We start from the raw sequence: 14,335 nt of genomic DNA on the forward strand, positions 1-14,335 counted from the left end.
AGAATTTGAGAAATGTCAGGGAACTTCTTTTATTTGTGAAAGAATTTACAGAAGGATTGTTGACATGGAGAAACAATTCAAAAGGCTGGGACTATCCCTTTGCTAACACCCTTTTTCCATTTGACAGCCAATCACTAAAAGCTGTGTCCTGCACAGGAAAGAAGATGGAAGTATGAGACCTATGAGAAGGCCACTCCACTGCCCAAAAGGGAATGATGAAACTTCCAGTAGCTGGGAAGAAATAAAAAAGAACTGAGGCTTTCCTGTGCTGGTTAGTTTATAGTAGTAGAATGTGAATGGTGAGAGAAGGAAGAGATCACCGTTCCGCTCCATGAGACACCTGCAACACAGACACCCACCCATGTCCTCTCACCTCTGCCTGTCCCAGAATGTGGCTCAGCCAGACAAACTCAAAGGCCAAGGAATATTCTAATGTTTACCAGAACCAAAGCAACCATACAGTACCTCTTCCATGTGTCTTACATTTATAAAGTAGAAACCAATGGCTACCTTGTGAACAATCATTCAAAGTTTTACAAATACTCCAAATAAGAATTGGAGTGCCACATCTGTAGCCCACAGGGAGCGTTCACTGGAGCCTCTCACACAAACCCCAACCTCAGATCCAGCTTTGCTATGGAACAGGCTCACCAGGGGTGGCCAGTACCTGCTCATGGATGGATAGGGATGACTGTGGGCACAAGGCTTCCCACAGAAGCCCTGTTTGACCTTACCATCTTCTAATCCCATCATGTGCTGATTCTCAGCCCTGTGGAAGACAGACCACACCCTCAGGCCAACTTACTCATCCCCATAAGAGTTCTCTGCTCTGATGTTTTCTATAGAGCTGTCAGCGTAGACTAACCTTTCTAACTTTCTTTCTTGTTTACTGATCAATGAACCAGCCCCATGGGGAATAAAATTCTTGTGGCTCCCAAAGGCAAGAGCACTAATTTTGTGTTAGAAGAGTCTGGATAACGAGACAGACATTTCCCAGACTTTCCTGCAGCAGGCCTTTCTGTGTGACCTACTTCCTACCAGGCAGACATATTTCAATGAAACAAGTGGAAAACACACCATGGGGCCAGATTTAGAGAGAATGGTGATTCAGACAAGAAAGGAGGTAGCCGCTTCTGATTTGCAGGAACAATGTAGCGTGTCCAGGGTTTGATTCTTTGCATTGTATGTGCCGAAGAGTAGGTCATTCAGCAGAGAGGAAATTCACACATTTGGTGTGATTAGAAACTTTTTTTTTGGCTCTGTTGCCTTTGGCTGCATTATTTCTGGCCTGGCAACATCCAAGCCAGATCTTCTGGTACTCCTGGAGTGCCCTGGAAACTAGATAATAACTTCAAATCAATCGCCTTTTACTTAACTAAGGTACATCTCGTGGCACCTAAAAACCCAGACAAACATGAGGTTTTAATTATTAAGTAAATTAAAGAAATTAAAACTTTATCTTTTTCAAAAAATTAAGGAAATAAAGAAAGAAGAGAGAAAGGGGGAAAGAGTGAAAGAGAAAGCAAGGAGGAAAGAAGGAAGGTAAAGAAAGAAGAGAAAGGAGGGAAGGAGGGAGGGAAGGAACAGAGAGAGAGAGAGAGAGAGAGAGAGAGAGAGAGAGAGAGAGAGAGAGAGAGAGAGAGAGAGAGAGAGAGAGAGAGAGAGAGAGCGCGCACAAATTAGCTAGCTGGCATCCTTTTCACAAATATTCACTACTCTACCCTGGCTAAGCACTTATAAATTCTGGTTATAATCTACAAATATTCACTACTATACCCTGGCTAAGCACTTATAAATTCTGGTTATAATCTATTGGTCTTCCCAGTTAAATATCTAGACAGGGATGGCAATATTCTGTCTTCTCCTAGGTATATACTATTGATATGAATGATAAAAAAAAAAAGCTCTCATTGGATTCAGAGGGATTTCCACAGGAGAAAATTCTTAGGGTGACATCCCCAAGATGACATCCAGTGTCAATGGAGATTGCACCACACTAATGAAGCAGCAGGAAAGACATTCTACCTGAAGAGGCCATGCCAACAACTGTACCAGAATGCATTTTAATGCATTTTAAGCTAAATTCTTTTTTTTTTTTTTTGCTAAAAGCAACTTTATTGAGGAAGTCCTGACCCTGACCAGCCAGGGTTGTAGCACACAGGCTCAGGAGCTGAATACTGTGACCCCAAACAGCCCACAGGCTAGGTTTTTTTTTTTTTCTTTTTTTTTTTTAGATTTTATTAACATTGATTTTTATATCATATTAAGCTAAATTCTTAACCTCCATGGGATAGTTAATAATTCTCAAGTGCCTTGCTGTAAAGTGTAGACATTAACCTTTTCCCATTTCCTGTCTTTTAATGTTAGTAGTAGAAGTCACAAAGATGTTTATAATCTATTCTAAATTTAAGACTATGTTACACACACACACACACACACACACACACACACACACACACACACCGGAAGTAAAATTATATTCAAATTATTTCACAAAATATAAATAAACAAATAACAAAGGTTTCACTTTTACTATAAAAAAAAGGAAAACTCTCTTTGGGATAACATTTCCATAAGGCCCAAAGTTGGTATCAAATAAAAATAAAACCTGAAACTGACTCATAGATAGACTACTGGGTGGACAGGCAATGCTGAATCATTGATATTCTCTGTCCCATCTGTCACACCAAGGTTAGATCAGGACATAGACAATATCTCCAGAAGCAGTACCTGATATGACAAGTTTCAGGAGTTTTTAATACAGCAGCTGCACAAAGCTTTTGTAAAGCCAGTGGTTGTCTGACTATGAACTGGAGCCCTGGTCCTAGCACCTACAAAGCTGTGCAACTTCTTATAAAACACTGGAGCAATCTGAGCCTGTGCCTTCCTGGGAAAAAATCAGGAAAGTGAAAATTTACCACATTGAGTAAGTATAAGTTTTAAGTTAAATGGCAAGACACTCCTGTCCCAGTACCCAGTTAGAGCTGGTGTTTTCTTACTTCTGTTACCCTATTGAATTAAAATAATAGGAAAGTAGAGATGATTCATTCTTTCCTAAATGACAGAAAGAAGACATCTATAATTCTACCACTTTTTGTGTGTGTGTCAGTATCGGGGATTAAATTCATGGTCTCTCACTCTCACGTGGCTTCTTCACTCAAGGATGACATTTTAACGTTTGAGCTACTTACAGCTTTCTTTCTGATTCATAGGAGATAAGAGTCTCATGGACTTTTCTACCTGCATTGGCTTCAAACCTTGATCTCAGCTCTCAGCCTCCTGAGTAGACAGGATTTATAGGGGAGATCCATCTGAACTCAGCTATACCTTTGGCACTTTGAGAGAACTTTACATAAATGACCATGACAATTACAACAAGGCTTTGATGGACATTATGTACAAAGCCTTCTAGTATTTATTTAATACACAAATATTTACTCAGCACCTACTTGTTCTACACAAGAGAGTGTGATAGGCCAGCTCTCTGTTCCCCTGATTCTTACTCTGCTGGCTGTCTCCAGTGCTATCATAGCTATTAGACCCAAATGGTACAAGAGCGATGACTCAATATTTGAGAACCCAATGCTTTGGACATGGTATTGGAAATATAAACACAAATACATAGACATAACAATTTATGACTCCATAGACATAATGCTTTATTACATAGATCAATATGTATCTATGACATACAAACCCTCAGCCTAATTTTAACTATGTTCTAAAATCTAAGTGCCAGTGATTATATATAGAGATTCCCTTCTTGAATACTTGTTAAACACATCATTTGAAATATGATATAAAAATCAATGTTAATAAATTATTTAAATAAAAAAAGAAATAGCTGGGCACAGCAGTACTGGGCTTTACAAAGCTTCCCCTTTTCTACTTCAAAAGGGAAAAGGAGGCTGCTTATTCCCAGATGTGACTTTGGTTAGCTCTCTGCTGGTACCAAATATAATTTGAGCTTAGAGACAGCCAAGCTTGATTCTGTCATTCACCCTTATGAAAATAAATTAACTAGTGTTTTCTCAGCCTCCTTTATAATCATATACAGAGAACTTTATGAGATGATAAAGTAAAGTACACAAGGTTGGAAATAGAAACATGGCAATGGCAATCATATAATTTGTAAGTTATAGACTTACAAAGGAAGCTGTATTATTTACTTTCAGTTATCTGAAAAAAATGATACAGAAATATAGGTAACTCACATATTCCTCTTGCTACATTTTTCTTCAGCTATGAAAAACATACATCACAAAATGTGTTTTAAAAAATGTGTTTGGGAAGTAGAGATAGGAGAATTATAGTTCAAAGCTAGCCTGGTGAAAATTTAGTGTTGTCGTAGAACCAGACAAGATATGGTGGCACTTGCCTATTATCTCAGCTACTCAGAAGGTAGGTGTGGAAAGATCATAGTACAAAGCCAGCCCAAAAGGGCAGGATATTATTTGAAAGAGAAGCAGAAAGCAAAATGGCAAAGGAGTTCTTCAAGAGCAAAGTGCTTATATGAGGCCCTGAGTTCAATCCTTAGTACTGCCAATTTACTTTTTTTTTTTTTTGGCCAGTCTTGAGGCTTGAACTAAGGACCTGAACACTGTCCTTGGGTTTTCTCAAGACTAAAATTCTGCCACTTGAGCTACAGCACCACTTCCAGCTTTTTCTATGTATGTGGTACTGAGAAATCCAACCTGGGTCTTTGTGCATACTAGGCAAGCACTCTACCACTAGGCCACACTCCCAGCCCAACATGCTTTATTTTTAATTAAAAAACTTTATTGGAAGGGCTTGGAGTGTGGCCTAGTGGTAGAGTGCTTGTCTAGTATACATGAAGGCATGGGTTCAATTCGTTGGTACCACATACAAAGTAAAAGCTGAAGTGGTGCTGTGGCTCAAATGATAGAGAGCTGGCCTTCAAAAAACTCAAGGACTGTGCTCAGGCCCTGATTTGAAGCCCTAGGTTTGGGAAAAAAAATCTATTGGATACATTTCCCTGGCTCAAGTCCTACAGTAATCTTATTCTTTGTGCAGTTGTAGAGCCAAAAAAAGACATTTATAAAACACTTTACTGTTAAGGAAGGTATGATTGGTTAGTTTAAACAAAGGCAGATTATACATAAAGGGAAGTTTAAATTTTAATGTCCTATAAAATTCATAAATGGTGACAAATCCATTTTCAATGAATTAAATACCCTTAATTATTTAATATGTGTGAATATTACAGAATGTCTACCTACTTGAAATACCTTTAACCACCTTGTTTTCAAGTTAAAACCCTGAAACAAATTTTAAATTCATTAAGGAGTATAAGATGGGAAAATGTAAAAAAGGTGAAAAACCCAACAAGCCATATCAAAGGAAGATTTTTAAACATTTTAACATTTTCCAAATTCATCCCCCAGCCTAGATGCTTTCCTATATTTTCCTTCTCTTCTAATTAATTGACACTGCCCAATACAAAGTGTGAATTTTGGGTGTTTTTAGTGTACTTCATACCAGAACAACAGCCTTTGATTGGGGCTCTATCTTTTCCTTAACTTTTCAAACTGACTGAGGATGATTTGGTAGGTTGTTCACTGCCTGAGCACTGAAATTTGGAGTTCCCCTTGAAAAGTCAGCTGGGGCAACTGGGATTGAAAACCACTGTATGGGAAATGGCAACCTCCCCAGCTCCCTTTCCTTTCCATTTTAAGTCAATGCTGAATATTTTGGTTTAACAGCTGCTTTGCAATTTGAAGAGCATGCCTATGGGTTTGTCTTGTATTCGGGGAAGGGTTTTACTTAATAGATATGACTACCAATTTTAGTCTCACTTATAATGGTCATTGGATAAATGGCACTTCAAAAGTTGGCATAATTACCCAATGCATGCCTTGAAAATACACGCAATGGCAATCCGAAAGACCTATAATCCAGAAGGGGAGCCCAAATCCTAGATTCATTGTCTGTCGATTTAGTCAGTACTCTAGCATCTGGATATCTGAAATTTAGAAGGAAGTATTTTTTTCATGGACAGCTCTAATAGAAGTTAATGAACTGGATTGCAAAAAGAATCCTTTCTCTCTCTTTCTCTCCCCTCTCCACCCTTTTTTATTGTGCTTATACCAAAACTTGAGCTAAGGGCCTTATATTCCTGCTTAGCTTTTAGGCTCAGGCCTACTGCTCTAACACTTGAGTTATGCCTCCAGTCTAGCTTTTCTGCTGGCTAATTGGAGATGGTGTCTTGCAGACTTTTCTGCCCTGATTGTGTCTGAACTAGGATCCTGAGATCTTAAGTCTCCTGAGTTGCTAGGATTGTGGGCACAAACCACTGGCACACAGCTTGAAAAGAATCTTTTCTGATTATAGCAAGCCAACCAGACAGCCCACCTCAGCCTTTGGGGGATTCCCTCTCTCCATTTTTCAATTATTGCCAGTATTTATTGCATACTCATTGTTCTGAATTTCTCCTTATAATTTATGTGGCAGAAGTAATTTTCAATTTTATTTTAGGCTCAGATATAAACAGAAGCCCAGAGGGGTATTGTAATTCAGAGTCCATGGAGGCTTACTACATTTGTTTTCTAAGGCTGACATCTTGAAGTACAACAGAGTGCGTAGCTTGAACAACAGACGTGAATTTTCTCATGGTTCTGGAGGCTGAAAATCGGAGAAGAAAGCGTCCAGTGGATCTGATTTCTTCTGAGATTTCTCCCCAGGGCTTCACCTTATCCTCACACGACCCTTCCTTCTGATGCTCCTAAACACACCAGCCACTCTGGGATGGAGCTCATTTGCACCGTCTTATTTGTGCATCTATCCCTTAATTGCTATCTCTACTCACATTCTGAGGTACTAGGGGATAGGATTTCAAAATAGGATTTTTTCCCCCTTATAATCCCATAAAATAAAATAATAGGCCACCTCCTTGACTTGGTTTCTCATCTACCTTCTCGGGCATAAGAGCCAAGCTGCCTTCTTGGGAGGGAATGCACATCACTGGGGATGGGCAAACGTATTAGGGTTTGAACTGGGAGCGTGTGCTTGAAAGGCTGACATTGATTCTACCTATTGAGCCACACCTCCAGCCCTGTTTCCTACCAGCTATTTTTATTAGAAGGTCTTGTTTCCACAACTGAGCTATTCATTGATATGGTAAAGAAAAGGAGACTGTAAAATAACTTTTCTGGACCAGGAGTTTAGCCTAGTAGTAGAATGCCTGCCTAGCATGCACGAAGACCTGGGTTCGATTCCTCAGTACCACATACATAGAAAAAAGCTGGAAGTGATACTGTGGCACAAGTGACAGAGCTCTAGCCTTGAGAAAGCCCAAGGACAGTGGCTCAGGCCCTGAGCTCAAGCCAGAACTGGCAAAAAAACAAAACAAAAAAATAAAATCAAAGCTAATGATAATAACTTTTCTGATTTTCTGGGAATGTAGATAATCTTGGAGTGGTTTCATTTAAAGTTTTCTGCGTCATGAATTTTTTTGGCCAGTTAAATAGATTCTTCTTTTTTATCCTTTAAAAGTTATACACAGGTATTTCAATTCAACACGGCAGTTTGTGAGTACAATGCATCTTGATCAATGGTGCATGAGTTTGCTTACCTTGGTAGGATCTTCTTCTAGTTTAGTGTTTGGGCTACAGGTTCTCCTTCTTAATTGGCCTGTTTTACTACATGGTTTCTTGGTAGTAATGGATTGAATAAGTGTAGAGGGAAATTGATGCTCCCCTTGTGTGATGGGTCACAGATGGTTAAGCTTCTAATGGTTGTGTGCAGGCAACCCAGATACCATTTGAGGACCTACCTTGAGGTTTGGGCTTGGTCAGTTTGCCACAGGGCTTGGAGATAGTCACAGTCTTCTGACAGTCAGCATTGTGGAGGGCTCGCTTCAGGTTTCCGGTCCTGGTCTTCAGGGCTGTATTCAGATCACATTCTCCCCAGGCCTGGAACTGGTATTTGCACTCAGCTAAAGGTAGGGTAGAGTCAAACAGAAAAAAATCATCTGGCATGATCTTATTGTGGTGCCATGGTTTTAGAAAAGGCACAGATAGGTTTACAACTTACTGCCTTCAGTAATTGTAGATATCCCATTTTCCTCCCCGTTCTCCAGTTGTGATATTTTGCCTAAGTGTTGTCCAGTCAGACAACTATGAAATTGACATGGTCTCATCCCAAAAACCTCATCAGTTTATATGCACTGGCGTGTGTGATGGAATGTATATTTGGTTTTGTCACCTGGTCATCACCACTGATAGGCAGAACCCTAACTCTAATACCAGAGGCCCCATCTACCATCTTTCATAGCCCTACCCTTCTCATTGCTTGGGTCCCTAGAAACCACACATCGTATTCCTCAGCTCTAGAATTCCTCCATCTTAACGTGGTATCTAATAGGAATCAAACACTGAGTCAACTTTTGGGATTGGCTTTTAATTATTATTATTAATTTTTACTTAGCACAGTTTCCTGGTATCCAATTAAAGTTGTGTGTTTTGGTAAACTGATTGTTCTTATGGCTGAGTGCATTCTACTGTATGGAATAGAGTACAGTTTATTTAAGCATTCACCAAGGACATCTGGGTTATATCCAGAGGTTGATTAAAATAAATGTAAAAAATCTCTGTATATTCATGTGAGTGGTGTTTGGAAAACAAATTTTCCTTTCTCTGGAATAAATTCAGTCATTCCTGGCTTACATATTATACTCGTATTTAGTATATATTCTTTTTGTGTCTGTATGAAATGTATTTTGTATTCTCTTTTACTCACTTGTTAACATGAGCACTTTTTTTTTACCATTAAGTTTTGAGAATTTTTTATGTTCTCTACACACAAGAAACATGCCTTATAAAGCTTTCATAGCTAAGTCTTGAAAGTGTCCATATGGATACAATTAATGACCTACTTATATAGACTCTCTTGTGTTTTTATAAGGCTCCAGAGGGAGAGAGAGATACATGTGCACAGTCCTTTACTCTCTTGGCTACAGGCCCTGTACATTCCCATATAACATAGCAAGGGCCTGTGGCACTTGGTATCCCTCTGTGACCAAGAAAGGAAAACAATAAAGCCTAGAATATTAAAGAGGAAAGTTACTTGGGAGTTTGCTGTTGGGTTAAAATTGCCATGGTTGACAGACCTGCCTCAAGTAGAGAGGGCAACCATGCATGAGGCTGACTATAGTGAATGGGAGAAAAACCTACAAAAATCATCTGGGGTTGTTAGATTCAATAAATACATCTATGAAACTGTGCAGCAAGTGTGAAGGAACCAAGAGAGAGAGAGAGACTGAGAATAGTGTAGAAATGGAAGAAACAAGAAGGAGGAAAAGGAAAATAAATGTAGAAATACAAGAAGACAAGGGAACGGAAACCAATGGAGTCCGTGGAAGGGTTCAAGGGCACAGTCTACTTCCTACAAGGAAATCATCTTAAACAAAGACGATTTTGCTGGGTGCTGGTGGCTCACACCTATCATCCTAGCTACTCAGGAAACTGAGATCTAAGGACTGCCATCCAAGCCAGCAAGGACAAAGAAATCCATAAGACTTTTCTCTCCAAATAACCACCACAAGAAAAAAAAGCCAAAAATGGAGCCATGGCTCAAGTTATAGATCAGTAGTCTTGAGCAAAAAAGCCCGGCAACAGTGTCCAGGCCCAGAGTTCAAGACCCAAGTCCAAAAGAAAACAAGCAAGGATGAGTTTGACCTGCAGGAAACATTCGGCAGGAATTGCTTAGAGACATTTTTGGTTTTCACTACTGGTAGGGGTGTGATATATTCTTGGTAACTAGTGAATACATGTGAAGGGTGTTGCCATGTAGCCTATACTGTACAATATGAAATAGTTACTTGATCCAAATATCACTAATGAGATAGAAACATGGCATGAGGCAAGATGTCTGACCACCTTGGATCTGTTCAAATGCATTCATTTAAAATACACAATGCTAAAAACAAAATAAATAAATAAACAACACTAGACCTTGAAAAGACATACAGTAGAAATACTACAGGATTATCCAAGAGAAGGATATGCAATTAACAGGACAGTCAGGTGAAACTTACCTCCAAACTGCTTTTTCCAGTTGCAAGGGATCTTACATCTCTGGGTCTTCATGGTTTGTTTACACTCAGCTCCAGTCCGGGTGCCCTCCCGGGTACCCAGACCACAATCTCCACTGGTGGGTACACACACACTCCACTGCCATTCTCCACAGTCAGACTTCTTTGCTTTTTTCTCTGGAAGGATCGAAGTAGAAATAGTCATCAGTTAAAACACACACACACACACACACACACACACACACACACACACACACACAACACCCTTCTATATCCTTAATAAAACTGTGTTACTTTCTGAATGCCTTAATGACCAGGGCCCTTGTGCTTTTTACCTCTGTCTGTGTTGTCTAATATCAGTAGCAGGATATGAGAGTGGCAGCCCAAGGAATGATCAAGAGAAGAGAAAGAAAACAGAGGAGAAGGTTGGAATAAATACTGATGTAATTCTTACTGTGTGCCAAAAACTATTCTGATTCACTGACGTCTTTTAGAAGTAACATATTTCTAAGAGACAGAGAGAGAAAGGGGAGTAGGAGTGGAAGGGAAAGCGGAAGGGAGAGAGAGAAGGGGAAAAAAAGCTTAAAAATTGAGAAAAACATTCTATTAGAAGAAACAATTGTCAGACTAGGTATGTTAGGTACAAGTTATCCGTCCTTTTTCTGTCTTGTAGATGGAATGGCATAGCAGAAACGGATGGGTCATAGATTTAGACTCCTGTCTCTACGGCCTACTTCTGACTATAGCAGGTGTGTCGGGAAGGCCTTCTGTTTGTGTTCCATCTACAGTTGAGTTCCTTCCTTTGTCAGTCTAAGGAAGCATCAAGAAAACTTCCTTACAGGACATTAATTGAAAAGAGAGGTAATATAAGTAAACACTGCTGTGACAGCTTCTAATACAGCACTATACCACTTTGAAGCACTTTTCACTCTACCTTCTTGACCAGTAGAACTTGATGGCTGATGAATGTTTCCTACCTGGTACTCACGAATAGAATCAGACCCCAAAATTTACCATGATAGAAAAGTAACAGGAACATCATTTAGGTTCCTCAATCATGAGCAGATAAAGAAGGCAGGGAAGGAGAGGAGGAGGGGCTAAGGCAGGCACCAGGTTCCCATCAGGCTTGGCTGTTTACCTGGCTTCTCTTTCTTCCCTGCCTCTGCAGTGTCTACCACTGCCAAGATGAAAATGAATGCCAAGAAGGCAGCTGCAAACTTTCGACGCTGCTCCTGGTGTTGTTGGAACTGCATCCTAGGAACAGACAGAAAGAAAAAGGTGCCATCAGTCCAGGTCAAGGAGGAAGACTCACATTTAACTCCTATGGGAAGGAGTCCATTTTTCACTGCTGGAATGCTGGATTTCAGGATGCTGCATACTGAAGATTAGAAGTATGGTGATTATGTTACATTTGCTCCACTGGGGCCATTGATACAAGCACCTTCTGCAGTTACATATTTACTGATAAAAATCTAAGACCTCAAGATGATTTACTAGGTATGATTCTGGGGCTCTGAAAGGGGAAGAATTTGAGAGGCATGTATTTGGGTAGGTTCATGCAGTATACCTTTCTGATAGCATCATTGTGTAATATTAACAGCTAATAGCATGTTCAGCATTTCTGACAATTTCTAGAAACCACTGTTGTGTGACAGGAGATGAGGAATAGCTTTTCTACACATGTATGATCATTGTCTTTAGATGTGTTGGGAATGAATAAGCTCACTGATTTCTTTGTTGTGTTTCTGTCACTTCCCATGATCATTTCTATCATCTTACCATCATTTCATTAAAGGAGGAAATTTTTCCTTTAGTGACTTCCAGTCTCTTCTCTTGATAAACAGAAGATTGGAAGAAGAAAGCTTCTCTTTTCTAAAGCATTTGAGTGGAATCGAGAACTTTTTATCATGACCCATAAGCCATTGTGCAGAGGGGCTACAGTTCAACAGGTCAGTTTATGAATATAATTCATCTTGAGCAGTGTTACCTCTTTCATCATTCTATCCCACCTGTCCCAATCCCAGCTGTCTTAACCACTGTGTGTGTGTGTGTGTGTGTGTGTATTGCTGTATTTGCCTACTTTTCCACTCCCCCTTAGTGTGTCCCCTCTTGACTTCTCCCCCTCTAACAAAATATGTTTCAACTTTCTGGTATTCCTTTAGTTCAACTATAAATAAGTCATTCAAAGGAGTTACACCACTGGAATGCCCCTTGCATCTACCGTACATTAGTTGTCCATTTGTTGGCTAAAATCAACAATTTCAAAGATAGCAACTAACAGGTGAATAAAGGACAGATAAGAATGCTGGAAACTGTTCCTTGGTCATTTATTTGGATGGACCACTACAGGAGTTAGAGAAAAAAAAAACAAACTTTGACTCAAATGTCAATTCCACCTTTTACTTTGGGGAATGTTTTTGAACAAATCCACTAATCGCCATCAATGGAACAGTTTCTGACGTCTTGCTACTCTTAGGTAGTAGCATAACCACTATAGAGGCTACTGTTAAGGATGTACAGGTAAAGATAATCCAAAATATTAAGAAACATTATTGGTTCAGGAAGAGAATTTGCTGACTCCGTAGCTTTCTTTCTAACACATGAAGTGCCTCAACAGACCACCGATATTGAAAGCTTTGATCTCTGCCTGATGCAAGCAGGCAGGTCTTTGGGGGAAGTCTTTGAATCATGAGGGCTCTGTCTTCATCAACTGATGAATCCAAAATCTGAACAGACTGTTGAGAGGTGGAAGACATGTGGGAGGTGGGCTTTGGTTGGAAGGGTGTACCATCCATAACTGATGATTTATTCATTCTGAACACCCTTTGCTTTGAAGGAGCAGCCTGGGGACTGGTTTGCGGCTTGAACTCAGGATCTCTGAGCTTTTTCTTTCAAGTCTAGCATTCTGGCACATGAACCACAGCTGTACTTCAGGCTTTTAGTTGGCGGTAAGAGCCTCACAGACTTTCTTTCCAGACTTGTCTTGAACCACAATTCTCAAATAACAGCCTTCTAAGTAGAATAGTTAGGGTTTCAGCTGTGAGGCAGTACCTGGACTGCTTGTAATTTTCGAGAGCCTAAAATCAACCCAGAATCCCTTTCCCTTTTGAGTTCAGTATGGGAATCCTATATTACATAAGCAAGTCTTAAAACACTAAGCAAATTTCATAATACAACACTAATTATGAATCTTTTGTTGTTGGCAGTTGTGGGGCATGAACTCAGGGCTTAGACACTGCCTTGGAGCTCTTTTGTTCAAAGCTAGCACTCTACCACATTGAGCCACACAGCACCATCTATGGTTTTTAACTGGTTAACTGGAGATAAGAGTTTCACATGGACTTTTCTTATCTGGCTGTGACCTGTAATCCTCAGATCTCAGCATCCTGAGTAGTTAGGAATTTAGGCATAAGCCACGGGCACCCGGCTCCAATTATGAATCTTAGCACTAGTTAAAATTGTTTTTGCCAGTAATATCTGTTATCCTTCATTTTTTATACTTGCTTACTATCAAGAGTTGTAGCCATTATAAATTTCTGCATTAGAAATCCCATTAATTCTAGTTACAAAAGCAGGCATAAAATTATGTCTATCACCAGTCCTCTTTCTAGCGAGTTTGTTATTTTGAAGTCATTGTCTACTATAATCTCTTAGGATGCATGCAGAAATATTATTACTTAAATTGTTGAATGTTCTTAACAGTTTGGCTAGATACAGTGCCCTGTATTCCATGCTTCTTTCATGCCTAAAATATATTCCTATATTTTTATTTTGTCATAAACATTTCTATTGAAACATCTAATCATGATAGTTTTCTTTTCCTCCTGAATAAAAGAGCATTTTGTTTTTGCTGAGTTCCCCACAAAATATTTTCTTTCAAGTACCATAATTTTCCTGACATATAACTTGATATTGTTCATTATGGGTTGATATTCTCAGACAATCATGAGCTGTTTTCAAAATTTGCCAGTTTATCTCAACTCTGTTAAGGCATTTTTTTTCCATTTTAAAGACAATTGCTCTTGTTTTCTTCTCTTTATTTAGCTATTACTTGCATTCATTTAATTTTGTATTTCTGCTAGTGCTCGTTTCTAAAAGTGTTCTATTATTTCTAATTCTTCATTTTTTGTCATCTCATTCTTGAATCTTCTAATGGTGAATAATGATATTCCTCAATATTTTATGTAATTCCCTTAATGTTTTCTGGCTTATTGTATAACAGTCTTTTACAGACAATTTTTTTCTCTTAAACATATCCAAACATTTTTTTTCTTTTCTTAGAGG

The 14,335-nt window shown here is 39.2% G+C and overlaps 1 protein-coding gene across 2 annotated transcripts in view; it reads right to left on the reverse strand.

The window, feature by feature from the left end:
* The window catches only part of Ptn (pleiotrophin), an 87,726-nt gene that overhangs the window by 14,494 nt on the left and 58,897 nt on the right, over positions 1-14,335 (reverse strand). For both annotated transcript variants that reach the window (XM_090333369.1, XM_090333368.1), the window contains exons 2-4: positions 11,190-11,305; positions 10,055-10,228; positions 7,793-7,954 (exon numbers count right to left, since the gene is read on the reverse strand). In XM_090333369.1, the coding sequence (XP_090189495.1) occupies positions 7,793-7,954; positions 10,055-10,228; positions 11,190-11,304 (451 nt within the window). In that variant the 5' untranslated portion in view covers position 11,305. The remainder of the gene's footprint in view (positions 1-7,792; positions 7,955-10,054; positions 10,229-11,189; positions 11,306-14,335) is intronic.

This window comes from Megascapheus bottae, chromosome 5 (assembly GCF_031878675.1).
Source record: "Megascapheus bottae isolate mThoBot1 chromosome 5, mThoBot2.hap1, whole genome shotgun sequence".
Taxonomy (NCBI): domain Eukaryota; kingdom Metazoa; phylum Chordata; class Mammalia; order Rodentia; family Geomyidae; genus Megascapheus; species Megascapheus bottae.